Genomic DNA, 21244 nt, shown 5'->3' on the forward strand with positions numbered 1-21244 from the left:
GGAGATTGTTAGTACTTGTGACAGGTACCAGATTGACAACCCTGCATACTCACGTCCTCTAGATCCACTGGGAAAGTAAAACCACAAGGGGAGCTCACATTGCCCCAGCTGTGTATGTCATGCCAGAGATGAATGAACAATTTATCAGTAAGAGTGTAGTTCAGACTCCAGGCGCTTTCAGTCCTTCGTTTCTCTGCCAAGACTCCCAACGAGGATGCTAGTTATTGCCACTTGGTGTAATGTTCTAGTAGCGTGGACACCTGTCTATAGGACCTTGATCAAGACCACTGATCAGCCATTAGATGGTAACAACTTTAGCTAACTACCAAGCTAAGCTGGATTCAAACCGGTAACCTAGAACAGTGTTTCCCAAGTGGTGGGTCGCAACCCACCAGAGGGTTGCAGGAAAACTGTAGATGGGTTGCAGACCCAATGCAGAGGGGAAGCCTCAGGATCAGGGGTTTAGAAAGCAAACCTGCCCTGCATCCACTGTGCAGTGGCAGCTCCTGTCCCTTGAGTCAGAGCCCAGTTCCCCCACGCCAAGCATTGAGACGTGCCACATGGGGCACGCACTCAAATTTGGCTCGGCCGCCTTTCCCTCATGAAAGAAGGATGGCTGGGCCAAACTTGAGGGACGCTGCAACCCTGTGCAACAGGCAGCAATGCCTGAAGTGGGGAGCCAAGTCCAGTCTCATGGGACAGGAGCCATTGCTACAGGGGGACTATAAGGTGAGCGTGGCTCATTCTATAACTTTACCCCCCTTCTGCATCGGGCTAGAATTATGGTTGCAGCATTGGGGCAGAGGGTGCCACTGCCCCTTGGCAGGGCAAGGCAGCAGGGGAGGAGAAAGAAGGATGCTGGCCTATGATTTTGTGCCCCCAACGAATTTGGACTCCAGGTGGGTTAAAAAGTAAACAAATCAAAATGCAGTTGGTGGGTTGCCTTAGTAAAAAGTTTGGGAACCATTGACCTAGAGGATGAGGGATTTACTGCCCATCATCACTCCCAGGCTATTCAGTCTCTGCTTTCTTTTTGTCAGTGTTGCCAAAAAGGCTCCCTGTTCAAACAGTCTTTCATAACTGTTTGTTACAGAAAAACATTTTAATACCACAGCCTCCAAGCTGAGTAGTGGCTATTTGATCCCTAGTATTTGCATTGCCAGTACTTGTAAACTGTACTTGGAAGAAAGCTCTTTAGTTATATGTAAAGCAAAGAGTGAAAACAAACAGTTTCTCAGTAACATACTGTGAAAGGCAAGTGTCAAAAGGGGTGAAGAGAAACATTCATACCTGATATTTTCCATAAAAAAAAGCTGAGTCAATGCTGTCAGGGTTACGTTCACCAGTTATTAGTAAGATTCCCACTAGAAGTGTTGGGATGCTGCAACAGCAAAATACAAAGTGTGTCAAGAAAATAATTATTTTGCATTTTCCCACTTATTCTGCAGGAAACTTCTGCCGACTTACCCCCATCCAGCTATGATGATAAAGCCAACAGGTATCTTTATTACGTCTCTTTTCTTTAACAGCAGCAAAGTCAGAGAGAGGAAACCTAAGAAAACAATAGAAATGTCTGCTTTATTACTTTTCATTAAAAAAAAAGGTAACAATTGAAGAGTCTAGATACACTACAACTGGTATCCAATATCACACAGCTGGTAAGACTTTCTTTCTAGTGCCTCAATATATTAAGTCAAAAGCTACAAGCTACTATGTTTTTTTCCTAGTTCTTCTATGACAAAATTATACAAAAACTATTACCTTCAAAAGTTACATTCTAAATAGGTATTTAAAATGTTAAATAAACTTGGGCTCACTGTACAGTAAGGTTCCATTTACAAATGGTTTCTAATGGATTAATAAACATTTAGTAGATGTCATATATGGATGTTAGACATGAGCAGTTTGTTTTTATAGTTGCTCATTAGTAGCAGGTTTTATATCAACGTATTGACCAGTTGAATACTATAACAATTATAGATTCATTATTGATCTATTTTAGATAGCTAAATATGAACATAATCAGAAACTCTGCACTCTTTTACATACGCACAACAGTGTCTTTGAGCTGGACTTCCAAATTCTATTATCAGTCCCTCACAACTCAGGAAGTTAGCAAACTACATACTTCCATATTTATGAAAAAAACTGGATAAGATTTTTAAAAATGGTCAACCAAAGCTGGGGTCCTAAGTCCATAATTAGGTGTCTAAATAAGGGGCCTGATTTTCAACCAGCTACTCCCACTGGGAAATGCCTTGCCTTTATGGGGCTAACTGTATGTGGGTATGAGTGAATGAAATGCAAGTGCAAAGAGGCTGCCCACTTAAAACTGGTCCTGAGACACGTGTGACTGAGTAGTACAGGAGGTGCGAGAGGCCTTTTCAAGCCGGGCTAAAGTTTCCTCACAAGAAACCTTGTCTGTGCCTGTTCATGTTTCCTCATCAAAGGCCAATAAAAAGCTAAAAACCCATAATCTACATGATGTAGGAAAACTCAAATAACCACATGGTCACCCTCACTGTCACGGGGGATCTTGTGTGTTGAGTGGGGCCGTCCCCATTGACCCAATGTGGGGTTGGTACATCCCATCACGTGGTCATTGGGACTCCCTGTGGGATCAGGTAATTACAACAAGGAGGGCTCGGGACCCCTGGCGGGGCCAAGCAGACAACAGACTATGGCCCATGGGCCTCCTGGCTGAGGCAGGTAATAGCAGGCTAACAAACAGTCAGTCTGTAGCACCTGGGCAGGGCAGAGCAAACAAGCAGTAGCCACACCTACTGGCAAGCAGGGGGGTGGGGGAAAGGAAAGGAGGGAACCCAGGCAAATTCCCTGTTAAGAGTTTAAGCATCAGCTTCTATCAACATTCCCTGGGTCCTTTCTCCCGCAAGGTGCATTTCAGGCCTCTCCCCAGCCGGCAGCAGCTCGACATGCCAGTCAGGCTCCGCAGTTGGCTGGTCATCCACAGCGTAGTCCAGGTCCACAGATCCCACCGTTTGGAGAGTCATAGGCGTCTCTGCAGGAGCCTGCAGCACACATCCTTCCTCCTCCTCAGCCAGCCCAGACTGAGCTGGGCTGCTTCCTTTTATCTGTCCCTTCCACCTTGAGCATGCGCAGCAGGGGCAAGGCCTCTTGGACCCTGTTGGCCCCGTGCAGGTTTGGTACATCCCGTCACACTCACATAAGGCTACCCAAGTTTTCCTTCCACCTCTTTTGGTCTGTTTTGTACACTTCCATGCCCCCTCATATGCCTAGTATAACTTCCCCAAAGCTCTGCTATTATACAGCAATCTACCACTGTCTCCATCCCTAAGAACCTACAGAAAACCCCCCCACAATTTATGACATGTTAAAAGGCTACACCCCACTGTTCACTCTGTGTTTGCTTTTGCCTTTAAGGCATATTCCTGCAATTTGTTCAGTACAAGCAGGCTGCTGCATCTATGCAGAACTGCACTCAAGTCAATGGAGCTCTGCATAGGCACAGCAATGTATCCACAAGCTACCAAATGCAGGATCAGGGCCTTAGACTGTAAGCTCCCCAGTGCAGGCAGTGTTTCTGTTTGGCAATGACCTACCACTGTACAGAACTGTGCACATTTATAGTATTAAATAAACGATTAACATACAATGTGAGGAAAGATGACTCTCCAGAGTACAATCAATTACTCTCGAACATTAATTGCACACTACAATACTTATTTTTACCACATGAAAGCAGAAGTTATTCACATTCCAACTTACCTGTCCACAAATAAGTACTATAAAGCGAGCTGTATAACAAGATGAACACCAGAATCTTCAGAGTGATGTTTCTCTCTCTAATAATGAAATTCCACATCACCATTCCAATGCAGGCAACAACCTGTGAAAGGAGAGTGAAGCTGCAATCATTTGAATATTGAAATTAAAATATGAGGGGAAAAATAAATAGTGTAGCACAGATACAACAGTTATCAAAAATCCACGATCTGCAGCCAGACAACTGAATTTTGTTTGAATTTATGAATTCTCAGATATTTAAAAAGGAGTTTTCACAGCATTAAAGCAGTGCAATAGTGCTCTCAAAGTTAAGGCTACGTCACTGACATAAGCATTTGTTTTTCAGGGATTTTCTATTTTTGACAACAAACATACTCTAGAGTTAGAGAAACCTGAAGTAAGAGGGTTCAGAAAACAAATTTCATAAAATGCATTACATACCCTTTTTGTCTGAAGTGTTTTAGGGGCACTGAAAAAAACCTGAGGCTGATTGAGGTTTGGATATCTGGGAGAATTATCGGGTAAATAATTCACACTTGGGGACACAACCTGTCCAAGGATAATCTTAGTAGTGAAGAGGCCCAGATAAATTACTAGAATACAAATTTAAGAAAAATAACCTTTACAGTTGAAGTTAACTTGCAGTTATAAAAAAGAAGTGTCTAATTTAAACAAACCATATTTGAAAAGGATGGACTCCATAATAGTCAACGGACCCTCGCTGGTTTTAATATCATGTACTATATATTTCTATCAATATTATACTTAAGAAAAAGGTCTGCTGCATATGCACACAACAGGCGCCATCATCCTCCTACTGAACTCCATGGCAGTTTTGCAGTTGACTTCCAGGGAAGAAGGTCTTATATGGTCTTTTCTCCCAATGCTAGGCACATGTAACTCACTCCTACTTGTATCAACGGGAATTACAGATGTGTATTGAGAGAACAGTCCCGCAACTACTGTATGAATTTATGCTGCGTGTTTATGATCCTATCTATATGATAGGCAAGAGTAACATTTGCAAAGCATGGGGAAAAAGCAGCACACACACAGATTCCAGTGAGCAAAGGGTGGTTCAGTCTTTTCTCTCAGTACACGTGGCATTCTCATGCAATTTACTCCATTTACGCAAGTCTTGCAGCAGAGAACTTATAAATCCAAATCTTTTCTGTCAAGTCTGGACCTTAAAGCTTCCATGGCTCTTTTCTCAAATACAGGGTTTTGCTCCGGTGTCCTTAGCCAACATTTCCCTCTCACTGTTGCGCCATCTGCTGTGTACCAGATGTCCTCAAGTGGCTGACAGCAACCAAATGAAGATGGCTTCATGTATATGTATATGTGCTTACTGTATATGTAGATTGGGAAGCATTTTGGGATGAAAAGATATATGCTATTTTTAGAGATATGATTATCACCACTTAGAATTACACATATAAAATTGAGAAAAGAATGTATTCCAAATCTGAGCTTTCCCTCTGAATTTCCTCTATTTCTCAGCTTGAGACACAGTTTTATCAGAAAGAAAAGGAGTACTTGTGGCACCTTAGAGACTAACCAATTTATTTGAGCATATACTTTCGTGAGCTACAGCTCACTTCATCGGATGCATTCCTAGCTCACGAAAGCTTATGCTCAAATAAATTGGTTAGTCTCTAAGGTGCCACAAGTACTCCTTTTCTTTTTGTGAATACAGACTAACACGGCTGCTACTCTAAAAACAGTTCTATCAGAGAGACTTTAATGTTATAATCATTTATTCCAACAGAATCACAAATGATTGTTCTGTACAGTAAATACTATACAGTCTACTACACAAAATCTGAGGCACAGTAACACTGAAGCTATTTAGAAAGTAATGTGTTAGATCTTTTTTCTCTTCATCATATATCTATAAAGTAAGCTTTCCACACAGCGATTTCTCAGAAAAAAAAAAAGTTTGTATCTAAAGATTTTTATATTCTACCTGGTACTGACCTGAGCAATGAGTAAGTTTGTCGTCAGCATATGAGGAAGCTGTTTATATTTCTTACTCAAAAGAATAACAGTAAGAGACCAGATCTGAAATACACAAAAGAAATAAGAGTTCAATTTAGGACTTTTAAAAATTAAGATGAGCACTCAGGCTTAACATACAGGAATTAAACATCCAACAAGCCACTTCCTTTTGTTTTTAGATAACAAAGCCGGAAGCATCAACTCTATGCCACCAGCTCCCAGTCCCCTTGCCATAGGAGGCATAGCCACAGTGCAGTTCTTCTGTGTGCTTGGGATGGTGTGACTTTTAGGGGACTGCTGTTGCTGGGGCAAGTTAAAGCTGCTCTATTCATGTCATATCAAGCTGGAGGCTGCTTGCCCCTCACAAACAAAGGGGTGGAAAAAATGCTGAAGAGCCACCCATGCCTCCTTAGGGGTGCTCAGGCTAGGTGGATCTGGTGCACGCCCTCTCTCACTCTCTCTCTCTTTTTTTAGTTTAAGACACAGCTTCTACCCATTCCTCTCTTACAATCCCCACAAAGGCTTGTTGATTGCCAAGATGCAAGTCCTAGTTGTGGCTGTCCTTCCATTTCTCCTCAATGTCACAGTCAGTGCCCCACTCTATATTCTTCTGTTTTGTCAACTCTTTCAAGGTTTTGTTGAGATATTTAATGATCCAGGTTAACAATATTCACACTTCTTCAAAAAGGTACCCATGAGCTACATTGAGAAGTTTATCTTCCTACACAAAATTGATAATAAGTAAGGAGAAAAATTTTGCTTATTATGAAGGACTAATTTACATGCATTTTATTTTTAATTCTATTTTTAAACTGCGTGACATTTATCCTTTCCTTTAAATTAATAAAACTTTAGGGAGTATTCAACTGCTTACAACACAAGAATTTAACCAGTTAATCACACCAGTTTCTTTACATTTATCATCACATATTTCATATCTCAACATAAAACTTTCCCGCCTTTTATTAGAAATATCAAAAAGCAGCACTCTGACAAAAGGTATAAAATGCAAATGTAAGTCTGAGATAGCTTCTGGAAAGATGAACTCCAAAGCTAAAAATGGAGTGAAACTCGGAAACTGTGCTGAATGGACCAGCTTATAAGGCTGTGGGAACCATTCAGCATGGATATTTTAACTTACGTTAAAAAAAAAACAAACAAACCTATCCATGGCAGTGTAATGATGGCAAATGATGCATTCTGGGATGTCACAACCTATTTTATGAACCAGGCAACCAGAGGTTGTTGCCAGGAAAATAATTTCCCAAACATTTTAATGCTAAATAACTTCCATGCTAACTGCTCTCACTAGCCAAGACTGTGGAGGCATTCAGCTCAGAGAGATGCCTCAGCTTTAACTTCTATCTTTGCTACTGCAGTAGCCCCTGCCAGCACCTTTTTTGGATGTAAGAGTGGGGGCCAGTGGGCAAAAATATCCACAGAGATGTGTATAGGCCTAGTATTTAAGCATCTCACAATTTGTAATGTATTTGTCCTCAAAACCCCCCGTCAGAAAGGGAAGTGCAATTATCCTCATTTTTACTGATAGGAACTGAAGCACAGAGCACCCAAATGGCTTGCCCCAAGTCAACACAGGCAGTTTGTGCAAGAGCAGGGAACTGAACCTGGATCTCCAAAGTCCTTTGCTTAATACCCTTACCACCAGACCATTCCTTTTTTACAACTACTTCGTTCATGTTAGCTTTACGGTGGACCATTTACCCTACATTGGAGAGCCCCTCTCTCTCTTCTCTCCTCCCCTCTCCTACAAGAGGGTAAGAGTGATGAAATGACAATTTTGTCTTTCAATTACCTGGCTTGCTGTTTGTCACTACCTTACTGCCATTTAATGTGGTTTGGGTATTTCCTTTACCTTACTGTATTATCAATACTTACCAGGGAGACGAGACTGACAATACTTATATCAAAGCTAACATTTTGGATTGCAGATGCCAATGGGTTTGGATCCATAGATGGAATGGTCAATAGCCAAGCAGAAACATACAAGATAGGAGCAGACACAAATGTGCTTATCACCATTCCTGAGGTAATCTGCAAACAGAAATCAAGAGGAGAAAGCGGAGAAGATATTACATTTCTTGTTATATTATCTGTTTTTAGGAAATATACTATGGGCAAAATTCTACCCTGGTCTTAAATACCATATGGAATTCTACTGAAGTCAATGTATTGCATGGTTAGAAGATCAACCAGAATTTGGGCTATGAATTGTAGGAAATACATCCATTTTTTGCAGACAGTTAAGAAGAAGATGAACATCTTGTAACAAGCGTAATCAAAAACAACATCCCTTTGGGAGCCCTCTCTGCAAATTCTCTACATTAACAGTGCTTTCTCACATTAGTAATCCCAATGACTCCAGTACAGGACTGGGCGAACATACTACAATGCGGAATGTCACAGCTTAGTCTCTCCCTCCAATGCACAGCTTTATATTTTACATTAAACAAATAAAATTTGTTTGTGCAGATGTGCATTTTCTGTCATACAAATTCAAGGATGAAAAAAAGCCTGGATGTGTTTACGTGTTACTTATATTTTGGTTTTCCCTGGCTTCCTCGCTTTCGGAATTCAACAGCAGCAGAGATTCTACACACACCAGCCCTCTGACTAATAAAGGGACATTGCCAAGGTTGGTTAGACACAAAATTAAGCTACAATGCTTCGTTATTGTATCTTTCTTGTATATTTTTGCAAAAAAAATCTGTGTAATTCTTCTAAAAAATTATGACAAATGTTTTATTATTTTGCCTAGAAGGAATATTGAAAGAAAATCAAACAGTTACAGATGCACATGTATATAGGGCCAGATTCTGGAACTATGTGAAATGCCACTCCAAAATGCTGCTAAAAAAACAGCATCAATGTGTGCCCATATTCAAGGCAGCAGCAGCTCCACATATTGTCTATTCCCCAGAGTCTCTTTCTCGCAGCATCTCGAATAATTTATATGGGAAGCTGTGGATAGGAGCCACTTGCTGGGTCCGGTAATAAACATGATGCACCCTGGATACTTGGACTTTCCACCCTGAAGTGTATGCAGAATGCCTGTAAGAATTTGGCTCACTTCATAAAACATCTCTTCTGTTTAAGAGTTATTTGTAATAAATCCAATAGTGAAGTTGGAGCAGTGTCCTCTGGATAAGAAACAAGAACTACATGGTTTTTTATCATAAGGTTTAACCGAAGGGGAGCATAGGCGCCGACTCTGTGGGTGCTCAGGGGCTGGAGCACCCACAGGGAAAAATTAGTGGGTGCTCTGCACCCACCGATAGTCAAGCTCCCAGCCCCGTCTCACCTCCTCCTCTGCCTCCTCCCCTGAGCACGCTGTGTCCCCACTCCTTTGCCTATCTCCCAGCGCTTGCTGCCACCAAACAGCTGTAGCAAGCTCCGAGAGGGAGCGGGGAGAAGCGGGAACATGGCGCCCTCAAGGGAGGAGGCAGGGAAGAGGTGGGGCTGGGGCAGGGATTTGAGGAAGGGGTTGGAATGGGGGCAGGACGGGGTGGAGTCGGGATGGGGCCAGGGGTAGAGGGGGGTCAAGCACCCACTTGAGCTAGAAGAAGTCGGCACCTGTAAAGGGGAGAGAGTCACTCAAGGTGGGATTTTCAAAAAAGTTCATAGCAGTGACCTAATTCAGCTCCCACTGAAGCAAGTGATAAAACTTTCATTGGCTTCAACAGGAACATATAGAATTTTCCTTCTGCTTTAAGTTATTTGAGTCCACATATTTTTCTTAATCTAGGCTCTAGGAATAGGATCTTAGGTTTAAAAAAAAATCTGTATTATGTGAACACTTGAAACAGAAAGCAGAAAAAAAACTGCATGGTTTAATTGTTAATTTGAATTGTAATTCATATTTTGATCCCTAGAGAGCATAAGAGACCCAGATGTGTCTATATTATGAAAAGCTAACTTTCTCAAAAGTTTGTATTAAAAATATTTTATCAATAAAATTAAAATCAAAATTAGTGCTGAGTTTGCTAATGTCAGGCACATACAATCTCTACTTCCATATTGAACTGGTTTGCAAAGATAGCCACGCCAGGTGCTGCTGGAAAGACTCCATAGAGAAATGCATAGTTTGATAAACTGGTGTGGTTGACTAAGCTGTCATTCTTGTCCAACAATTCCACCATCTCTCTACAGAAAAGTGGCATCATCAGTCTGAAAAGGAAAGAAAAAATGAATACATACTTACTCTCTTAAGTGACATTTCCCTGCATTGCTTTCAGCTTAAAAGGCAAAATTTCAGGCTTCTCTGAACAACAGTATTAAATATACAAAGAAAAGAGGGACCTCACTTTCAGTAACTGCTTCCCTAGGTACAGTGGTATGTATACACAAAATCATGTTCAAATAAATATATAACAGAACTCCAACAGTAAGTTTAGATACCTGCTAACTACTGCAACATGAACTAATACAGACAGAAATAGATTCCAATCACCATATAAATCCTTTAAAACAATTTACTCTGGTTTTCAGGCCAGTCAATTCAAGTTTTATACCAGCACAACCGAGATCAGAATCTGGTCCAGAATCTTGTTTGAGATAACTAATTCAGGAAAAAAAAAAACAAACAAAAAAACTTTCCACATGTCAGGCAGCCAGATGGAGCATCTGAAAAACAATCTAGCTCCTGGCATGATTTTGGAGATACTGTGTCACTGAGGCAAGATATAGTGGGAGTTCTGCTATTTTTAGCATCTTTGTCATCTTCCAAACAGTCCATAGATCAGCAAAATTGCAGTAGGCTCTGAGAAAGCCTACATATACTTTGCTCTGCTATCTGAAGGAAAGATACCATATCGTGACAGCTGCTCCTGGGGGCAATCTGTATTAGAACTGGGGAAACTCCACAGGCTACAGAATAAAGAAGTGGGCAATCACGCATGTTTGAACAGCTTGCTGTAAGAGTCCAGTGGTGAACAAAACAAAGCTACAAATATTCAAGTTAAACAATTTGGGGTATCCTGTCCCTTCTTAAAAAGAACAAGCCAAACAGCAAGCATCTACTGTAAGTGGGAAAATCTTTTATGAGGTGAGGTGAGCAAAGAATCTTAGAGTTCTTCTTGCAAAACTGAAACAGCATTCATGGACTACACAGTAAACCTTCCTACTTAGTCACCAAACATCAGAGACAATTTAAAACTGACAAACTCTCAAATAATTTTTTTTATAAGTTGCACTGAGAACTAGAACCTCTTTAGGACAGTGACTCTTTAGGACAATCGCGATTGACTGGTTGACCCTCGAGGATCTCCCAGTCGATCGTGATCTCCAGCAGCAGTGCAATGTGGCTGCAGCTAAGGCAGACTCTCTGCCTACCCCAGCCTCACACCGCTCCCGGAAGTGGCCAATGCAGCCCCACAGGCGGGGCAGGGGTCTCCCTCTGCTCACTGCTCCTGCCTGCAAGCACCGCCCCCACAGCTCCCATTGGCCGGGAGAGCTGTGGGGATGGTGCTTGCAGATAGGGGCAGCATACAGAGCCATGTGCCCCCTCCCCTCCCCCCACCCCAGGGACTGCAGGGGCACATTGGCCCCTTCCAGGAGCAGCATGGGGCTGGGGTAGGCAGGGAGCCTGCCATAGCCTTGCTGTACCCACGGCCAAGCGAAAGCCACCACACGTAAGTGCACCCCAAACCCCCTCCGGCACCTGAACCCCCTCCCAGAGCCAGAACACTGTACCCCCTCCTGCACCCCAACACTGTGCCTCAGCCCAGAGCCTCCTCCTGCACCCAAACTCCCTCTCAGTCTGCACCCTGCACCCCCTCCTGCACACCAACACTCTGACCCAACCCGGAGCCTGCTCCTGCACCCTAAACCCTGCCCCAGGCTCAGCCCAGAGTCCCCTCTCAGACTGCGGACCCCTCTGCCCCAGCCCAGAGCCCGCACGCCCTCCTGAACCCCAACCTCCTGCCCCAGCCCAGTAAAAGCGAGTGAGGGTGGGGGAGGGGTGGAGCCCTCAGCGAAGGGGCGGGGTAGATCCTGAATTGCCCTTAGATTCAAAAAGTGATTTGGCCATAAAAAGTTTGGAGACCACTGATTTAGGATATAAGCCTATTTTGTCATAATATGCTGAGCTGCTTTTTGTGCTAAGTCAAAGACCAAAGGTGGTTGCCTCAAGTTAGTCTCCTAACTCCTTGTTAAGGTATGTAAATAAAATTTACTTGATTTTCAGAGGTGATGAGCATCCACAAATGCCACCTGAAGTCATTGGTAGTTGCAGGTGCTCACTCACCACCTTTGAAAGTTAGGCAAGTCCCTATCTTTAGGCATCTAGGTTGGGAAATATTAGACATGATTTCCAAGCAAGGGAAAAAAAAAAAAAAAGTTTCCCCTATTAATGCTGTGTCAAGACAGCATCATTTTTGGATGGGGCGGGGGGGGTGAGGGAAGGGAATGGGAGCAAAAAGTCCACACAGATGTATATAGGCCTAGTATTAAACAAAAAATAGCATGAACAATCAATTAGTTTTCTTTCATATTCTTTTCATGTGTCCAATTCACAACTTCACCATCACTGATCTGGGTTATGCATGTTAATTATTTTTACTCTGCCAACATCCAAGCTCTTCTTCATATAAGGTTTATATTTCTTTGACTATATCAGAGCAGTAATACTGTGATGTGAATTGTAGCTTCACAGCAAGAAAGAGTGCACAGTTCATCAATAAGAACATTTATCTTTATTTAGTCCAAGCAATGCGATGGCAGAAGTTAATTCACTGGCAAATTGGCTGAACTTTAAAGGGAAACTATCATCTACTGATACTCAAAATTTAGATTTAAATAAATCATTTTACAGTCTAATGTGAACAGAAGTGGGTTTTAAAAATAATCCAAAATTATTTGGGGAATTTAAACATTGCAGCACAAGAAGTTAAAATGACTCAAAAGCAAATAGGAACAAATAAAACTCACCAGTTTAGTTTCATTGTCTAAGCTAAGCAAAATGCAAAAACTAACCAAGCAGTTTGGAATGAAAAGTAAACTTGTTAAAAATGAGATCTGTTTTAATAATACATTAGTTGTGAGAGATATGGATAAGTATTAGTAATACTGACTGTCCATTTAATGCTTTTCTAAATGTTGCAATATACAAAAAATACTGAAACATGTAAATACAAAAGTAAACACATCAAACTTACAGTTTAGCTGTGATGAGAAGAATCAGTGCAACAAACGCATTCTTCGTCAGTTTTTTTATTTGTCCCACCATGCTGAGTCCAAGGTAAAAGAGTGCTGAGCCAGAAAATGAACTGGCTAGTCCATCAAGGAAGTTTTCAAGATACACTGGTATCTTCTGTCCAAGAATAAAATTTGAGGCAATTCCTATGAAGACCATGAATACTATTGGGTTCTGCAACACTCGAAGAAGCCCAAGTCCCACTATTTTCATTTTGTTGTGCGACATACTGCGATTATCTCGCCCTTTCTGGATTTCACAGAAGATAAACCCAAGAGGGTTTAGCATCATAAGAGATATTGGAGCCACTAAGTAAATGTACTGGAGATATTCTGGGTAAGTGGTTTGATATAAAGCTTCAACTAGAAAACAGGAAATAGAAAGTGATTATTGACAATACTTTAACAAAAATATATGATTTAATATTAAAATGAATGATTGTCTCTCAAATATACAAAAAGATGTTCTTCATACTAACCATATCAGCCTAATTAACAGTTGAATACTTACAACTAGCGCAAGATGACAGTGAAAATATAAAGAAATGCATGGTTAATTGTCATTAGACCATAGATATGCACTGAAAATAATAAAAATGATAGAAGATTAACTAACCCATGTTGCTTTACTATACTATGAATACCCCAAGGGCCAGCTGATAGAACCCTGTTTCAAAATGAATCATTCTAATATTGCTGTACAACAACAAAATAATAATACCATATGCCCTCTATTGTAGATTGTTCAGCATTTCAGATAAAGGAAATTGTTTTTGCAGCACATTCCACAATCATGGGAGAGTCACTGCACATTAATAGCACAGTTTGTGTAAGAGTCCAATTTGCAAATTGTTTTTCTTCTTACAAGTCTTTTAGATCTCTCTGAAATATAACCAGTGTGTATGACAGGTGTAATTCATCATCCTGTATTTATGATCCCTTTATGGCACTCTATATAATAAATTAAAAGAAAAATTAGTGCAGAATAAATAAGCAGTGTTCATGTTCTGGGACTACTCAGGTCAGGAGCTGGGATTTAGGCATTTTAGGTTGTTTCCACTGACAACAATTTGGTTTTGTGACCTTGAGTAAACCACTTAGGGCTTCCACTTCAAAGGTACTGACCACACATAGCTGTCATTGAATTCTAAAGATCAGGCCATTAGCCACTTTGTGACTCACTTCACACATCAATAAAAAGGGTGTATGATATATATCCTCACAGGACTGCTGCTAAATTAGTTAAAGGTTCACAAACCCTGTAGCTTTAATAATCCTTCCCACCCCTTTTATTATGTCACATCTTCAGGGCAGCGTCTGTAGCTTCTATATGCTCTGCAGATGCCTAGCGCACTTCTAGGCACAGTAAAATAACCAGTAAAATACTTTCAGAACCTTGGATGAAAGTAGCGAAATAAGTGCAAGTTATTGGGATATACTGCGCTACCACTGTAGCCATAGTGTAGACACTTCCTACATCGATGTAAGGGTTGTTTCCATCTATGTAGTTACTCCACCTCTCCAACAGGTGGTAGCTACACTGACAGAAGAATTCTTCTGCCAACCTAGCTCTGTCTACAACGGGGGTTAAGTGAACCTAATTTTGACACACAGGGTGTGAAATTTTTCACATCCCTGAGCAATGCAGGTAGGTCAAACTAATTAAGTGTAGACCAGGCCTTAGTAAGCCAAAGCAAGGATAAATTAGAGGTTGGTGCAAACTGACACTTAACTAGGGCCAGGTCTACCCTACAAACTTTTGCTGGCATAGCTATGTCAGCCACAATGTGATGGGCTATGATTTGTGATGAACACAGCTGTGCCAGTCAAAGTCTATAGTATAGCATAGCAGTATAGCTATCGCAGCAAAGTGCTCCTAATATAGACCTGGCCTAGGACTTGAAAAACCTTTTAGACATCTGCTAATGGAAGGATTAGACCTGCTAGCCAGAAGGAGGGTTGGGAGCTCCAAAAATGAGATCCAGGGACACATCCCCAGTGAGAAGCCCAACCCTGCAATTAAGTGGGAGAGGGCTGTCTTTGGCACCATCTTGTACACCAGCTGCATCATATTTGAAATGCCAGCACCTCCCTGCAGTAGCCAGAAGCTTGCTCTCTCTCTCCCCTCCCTGCAGCATGTCAGAACTTCTTAGCTGCTGTGAAAGGCAAGAGAGGAGAGGCTCCACTACTTTACATTTCCACCAACTTCCTGCCTGGTTCAAAGGCTGTGAGAAAAAAAATGCCAGCTACTCTTATCTGCCCTCCCCCCTCAGCCTCCCTTGTGAATAGCTCCCTGAGAGTGCCTCCACTGCTGTTCATAAATTTTACGAAGCAGCTGCTGCATAAATTGACAACTCTTGACAATTTCACTACTACCTGCAGCAGCAATGAAAACAATTAGAGGTTTTCTTAATTTGTTCTACTTCTATTTTGCAAACCTATAAGTTACGGGAGCTCTCGGAACAAAGACATTATGTCCTTTTAATCCATTCACATTTGGGAAGTTACCGGCACAACTCTAGCCCTTATATATTTTAAGTAAATTACAATTCCACTTTGCAGACATTAAAGGAATTGGCCCCTCAACTTGCTTGGTAAAGCTTCCCATTTCTAAGAAGCAAGTGGATTTTTTTTTTTTTTTTTTTAAAAAGGCCTGTACTACACTCCACAGTTGACAACAACCATACCAGCAACATTTTGTTTCCCAAGTTATAAAACCATGATGATCCAGTGGTCAGTAATGAACATTCACGGATACTGTGATATAACTTATTCTTATATCTTACCCCTTTCCTAGTGCCTCCCAACAAGTCCAGGAAAGTTACACCTTCTGAAATAAACATTAATCCTTGTTTCTGTTGGCAGCCTTTTTACCTGTGTCCCACCTGAAAAGGCCAACAAAAGACACCCAGCAATTAGCTAGTACTATTTAATGTGCTAGCCAGAAAGGAGTGCTGAGAGAAGCTGAATTAGTACCAAATATGATAGATTAAAATCTATTTGCACATTTCATATTTGATATAAAGTAGAATTAGTTTTGCAAGAAATCTACAAATTACATGAACCCCATCTCTTTAGCCTCAAGGGCACAGCAGACAACTAGCTGTTTGCTAGGCTATCCCTTTGGTTAGGGAAAGCAAATATTATAATATAGGTCAATTAGTATCTCTAAAAGGGACCTCTTCTAATATCAAGAACCAATCCAGAAGGCAGGGGATTGCAAATGTAGGCTGAAAGCTCCCACTTGTGTGGATCTACCTTCAAAGTAGTATTTGGAGAAATTAAGGTACAGAGGAGGGAAGAGTGGGAGCCCCAACCTGACTGCTCAATAGTATTGATTATAATAGTAAAAGACTTTAAAATATGCAAAGGGAATTTCATAAGGGATAGTGACAACCTCCTGTTCAGAGAGGCTGAGTCAGGGGAGGGAGATGTCTGATTTTTATGGACAGACTAGCACCTTCAAGGTCAAAGGATCAGACTATTGCTGAGGAGGGGGGTGAGGCAATATTAAAAAATAGGACTTTCTGGCTCTAAATGAACACACACCTATAAGACTCATTGTTCAGTCATTGGTAAAACACTTAATTTCTGTTTACAGCTTATTAACTCAGCATACTTAGCATTACTCACAGTACTTATGTAATCAGTAGTGTTAAAAGGGCAAGTTATAAGGACTCCGTTATGCCCTATTTCTATATTTTAATAATGGAAGCCAGAAACCATCTGGATTTGCTAAGTCAACATATTATTAGACTGCAACACCTTTAGAGATTCTTAGTTTACCTGTCCCAGTTGAATACTGAAAATACCAAAGGCCAGTCTAACAAGGATTTGCTTTCCTGCATCTGCAGTAGAGGGTGCCAATATCACTGCATCAAAGAACATATTCTTACTTGAAAAAAGGAGTACTAGTGGCATCCGATGAAGTGAGCTGTAGCTCACGAAAGCTTATGCTCAAATAAATTGGTTAGTCTAATGTGCCACAAGTACTCCTTTTCTTTTTCCGAATACAGACTAACACGGCTGCTACTCTGAAACCTGTCATATTCTTACTTGATTTGCAAGCATTTTAATTGTACGTTCTATTATTAATTCTTCCATATTCATGCAACTTGAAGTTTTAAGGTTTGGTGAAAAGGGAAGCGAGAAATAGGTTCACTAAGACTGTGTGTATGTACTCATTTTGTATGTGTGTGAGTGAATGAATGAATGAATGAATGAATGGAGATGGAGATTCCACAATCTCCCTTGGAAGCCTATTCCTGAGTTAACTACCCTTATAGTTAGAAATGTTTTCCTAATATCTAACCTAAATCTTCCCGGCTGAAGATTAAGACCATTACTTCTTGTTATACCTGCTGTGGACATAAAGTGATCAATTGTTCTCCATAACAGACAGCCCTTAACATATTTGAAGACTTACCAGGTTCCCCCTCAATCTTTTCTCATAAACATGCCCAGTTTTTTTAGCCTTTCCTCACAGGTCAGATTTTCTTAACCTTTTCTCATTTTTGTTGCTCTGCTCTGGACTCTCCAATTGGTTCAGCCCTAAAATGTAGTGTCTAGAATTGGACATAGCACTCCAGCTGAGGCCTTACAGAACCAAGTAGAGTGGGACAATTACCTTTCATGTCTTACATATGACACTCTTGTTAATATACCCCAGAGATATTAGCCTTTTTAGCAAATACATCACATTGTCATATTCAATTTGTGATCCACTAAAACCCACAGATGCTTTTCAGCAGTACTACCACCTAGCCAGTTATTCCCCATTTTTAGTGGTGCATTTGATTTTTCCTTCCTAAGTGAATTACTTTGCACTTGACCTTTATCGAATTTCATTTTGTTGATTTCAGATCAATTCTCCAATTTGTCAAAGTCATTTGTCCATTTGTCAAATTCTAATACTGTCATCCAAAGTGCTTGCAACTCCTCCCAGCTAGGTGTCATCCACAAATTTCATAAGCACTCACACTACTCCATTATCAAAGTTACTAATGACAATATTGAATAGTTCCAGACCCAGGACTGACTCTGAGAGACCCCACTAGATATGTTCTCCCAATTTGACAGCAAACCATTGATAGCTATTCTTTGAGTATGGTCTTTCAACCAGTTGTGCACCCACCTTACAGTAATTTCATCTAGCCCACATTTCCCTAATTTGCTCATGAGAATGTCATGTGGGACTATGCCAAAAGCCTCACTAAAAATCAAGATTTTTTATATATATATCACACACACCCCCAACACATTACTTGCTCTAGATGCCCAAGTCTGACATTCTGTCAGACAGATTCTCCAATTGTGTGCATGCTTGCAAACTGCTCTGTTGTACTCTTGAACCTACTGATATGAAGAATATCTTTTCCTGTGCAAGGAACGTAGACATTTGGTATCTTTGGCTTCTAAGTAAAGAGTGGCAAGACGGATTTCATTTTTAATTTCAAGCTTATTGTAGAGCACCGCAAGGTATCATAAAAAGGCTCTATGAAAATGTAAGTAGTTACCATTAACTTAAAAACATACATTACACTTACGTTTGATTTTTTTTTAAACTTACTGTTAAAAGAAAGCAACATCTACCATATTATAAATGAGAGTTTAGGTGGCAAAAATAAGTATGTTTGCATAGTGCATTTTGAAAGGACTTTGTATCTAGTCAGCTTCACTGTTTCTTCTGTACAGTCTGTCACTTTTTCCTGTGTGTGTGTGTCTTTCGTACAAAAGCAAGGGAGAAAAAAAACATTTACAAAATAGGAAAATGTGAATTTCCACATTTTTTTAATTTTTATAACCACAGGTAGCTTTTGATTCATTTTTAAAACTGACCAGAGCTCATGTTGAATGGGTTCTTTTAAGTAGTTGCTATTGTAAAGTGCAGGCATACCAACTCCTTAAAAAAAAACAACTTCAGCTGTAAGTGCATGGTTTTTAAATTGTGCTTTTTACCTTTTAAGTAAGTGCTGTTTAAATGGCCACAGTTTTTCCTGTTAATTTTAAAACCACATTGCAGGTCACTAATTAAACACACACCACACACATAGTATTATTTGTACAATCCAGTTTTCCAGATATGTTTGGGCTGCGATACACAGTAAATAGTTTTGTAAGTGACTAAATGCACATTAGCAAACCAACAACGAAAACAATTATAAAAAGCCTGTCTACCAAAAATTAAGGAGAAGGAGTGCGCTACGTTTTTATATTGTTTGAAATTAAAAATAGGGATGCAATAACAAAAAAGTTGACAGAATAAAAGTTTTATTCTTCAAGGAAATAGGATTTTTTTTTTTTAGATCCCTATCAGAAAAGAGATTTCTTGTTACACTCTATGCTGAAGGCATAGAAAAAGTCCCAAGAAGCTCAGATTTGAAATATATGGTCACACACTACCATGGGCTATGCAAAATCCTGTGTACATACAAAGCGACATTTCCCCCACAGAACATATGACAATGCATGCTTGATGATCACATATTAGAACTGAGTCCAAAAGATGCAACTTTCCTCCATCACCTGCTACAGAAATTAAGATGCCAGCATGCCAACAAATAGATAGTTAAATTCTGTTTTGAGCACTTTTAAATCTTCTTGAACAAACTCCCCAATAGATGGAAACATGCACATTAGATGGTTTCCTTATGTTAGGTCAAGAGCTAAAGCCAAGAAGGTACAAGGCAACTCATCCATTGCAGCTCCTGAAATGTTATGAAAATGTACAATTAAGCTGCAACCTCAGAATTTTAAAGTTTGGGGAGACTCGGGTAGCCCGGATTGGAAATCAGCATGTTTTCCAGGCGAGCAGTAAACCCCTAATTAGACACTCATAGTAAGAATTTTATTCTGACTGCAATTTCTGGAAGCACTAAACCGTTCTGAAACAAAAAGAAAACTAACATTACAAATGATGAGTTTCGCAGTCACGCATAACTCTGTGACAGCAGTGCAACAAGCAACACAACTACAGGAGAGCAACATCTTAGTCAAGTCTTCTAGAACTCAGAGTAGCAGCTGTGTTAGTCTGTATCCGCAAAAAGAAAAGGAATACCTGTGGCACCTTAGAGACTAACAAATTTATTTGAGCCTAAGTTTTGTGAGCTACAGCGCACTTCATCTAGAATTGTGTGTGAAGTCTGTTGGTTTTCGGGACAGGGGAGGGATGTCAGATCTTTGTAGGAGTTCTGTACTGCAATGTATACTGCTTTACAAATCTTCCACACAGTAAATATTTCTAGTTTTAGGACAGTTTTGCAAGTTTTCACACAAAGCTAAAAATTTTGACTATTTAAAAAAAAATATTTTAGGGGCGTTTATTGCTCACAACTGTCGTCAGATTGATACCTCTGGAGAATTAAGTACTCTCTTTATGTACAGAAGGACTAAATTGTCACAAGGACAAGCAGCAGCAGCAACAAAAAATTCCTCTGACTAACGTGCCTCAACACAGACTTAGCGGACTCGCTCATGTGCGTGACATGGTAGTCCAGTCTACTTATTTCTTGGTTTCTCTGCAGACACTGCCACCATGGATGTGGACATCAGTCCACTGAAAACCAAACTAAGCTCATTATATGAAGACCTCTGAATAGCTAACAGATGGTAGCAACTTCTTGTCCCCATATATCTGGTGTAGATGCACAGTGACAAATTGCAGCTGAAAGACTCTGTATCCTATTCTCTGCTCCCAGCAGGGTGGATAAAAATAATGCTTTAAAAAAAAAAATCAGATTTTTTAAATTTAAATCAGATTTTTTTGATAAAATGCTTTTTGAGAAAAAAAAACTATCTAAAGATGGTTTTAATTAAGATACATTATAGCTCAAAGAGATCTCATCATGGAATAGGGATTATAAATTCAAATTCTATAGTATGAGACAATGAATTCACATAATGTTTAAGAAAAGTTTTGTAAATGAGTTCCAATAATTCATGGATTATGGACTCAATCTTATGGGATTCCAGGGTCTTCTGTATAGATTTAGGTTAATCTTTCTATCTACCCAATGTGACTCAGTGCTCAGTCTAAAAGATGCCATCAGGGATGCTTAGTTTTGCGAGTCTCAAACTGTGGATTTGTGTCATCCGAGATAACATGCTTGTTAACAGCAAAAATGTTTTAAATAAATAAATATATAGCGGTGATAAATAACAGACTTCAACCCTATTGTCCCTCTGCAAATCTGTGTAAACAAAGTCAATCCCTTACCTCTCTCTAAAAGCACAAAGTTTCAAAAAGTTCAATGAATAGAAGATTGTTGGAGGA

General features: G+C 40.2%; 1 protein-coding gene across 5 annotated transcripts in view; it reads right to left on the reverse strand.

Annotated features, from left to right (window-relative positions):
• GPR155 (G protein-coupled receptor 155) overlaps positions 1-21244 on the reverse strand; it is a 46895-nt gene that overhangs the window by 11405 nt on the left and 14246 nt on the right. For all 5 annotated transcript variants that reach the window (XM_084643664.1, XM_084643661.1, XM_084643662.1 and 2 more), the window contains exons 3-9: positions 12936-13335; positions 9783-9948; positions 7660-7815; positions 5743-5826; positions 3748-3868; positions 1468-1552; positions 1291-1381 (exon numbers count right to left, since the gene is read on the reverse strand). In XM_084643664.1, coding sequence (XP_084499790.1) covers positions 1291-1381; positions 1468-1552; positions 3748-3868; positions 5743-5826; positions 7660-7815; positions 9783-9948; positions 12936-13335 — 1103 coding nt within the window. The remainder of the gene's footprint in view (positions 1-1290; positions 1382-1467; positions 1553-3747; positions 3869-5742; positions 5827-7659; positions 7816-9782; positions 9949-12935; positions 13336-21244) is intronic.

Source organism: Lepidochelys olivacea, assembly GCF_965140295.1.
Source record: "Lepidochelys olivacea isolate rLepOli2 genome assembly, chromosome: 11".
In the NCBI taxonomy this organism is placed as follows: domain Eukaryota; kingdom Metazoa; phylum Chordata; order Testudines; family Cheloniidae; genus Lepidochelys; species Lepidochelys olivacea.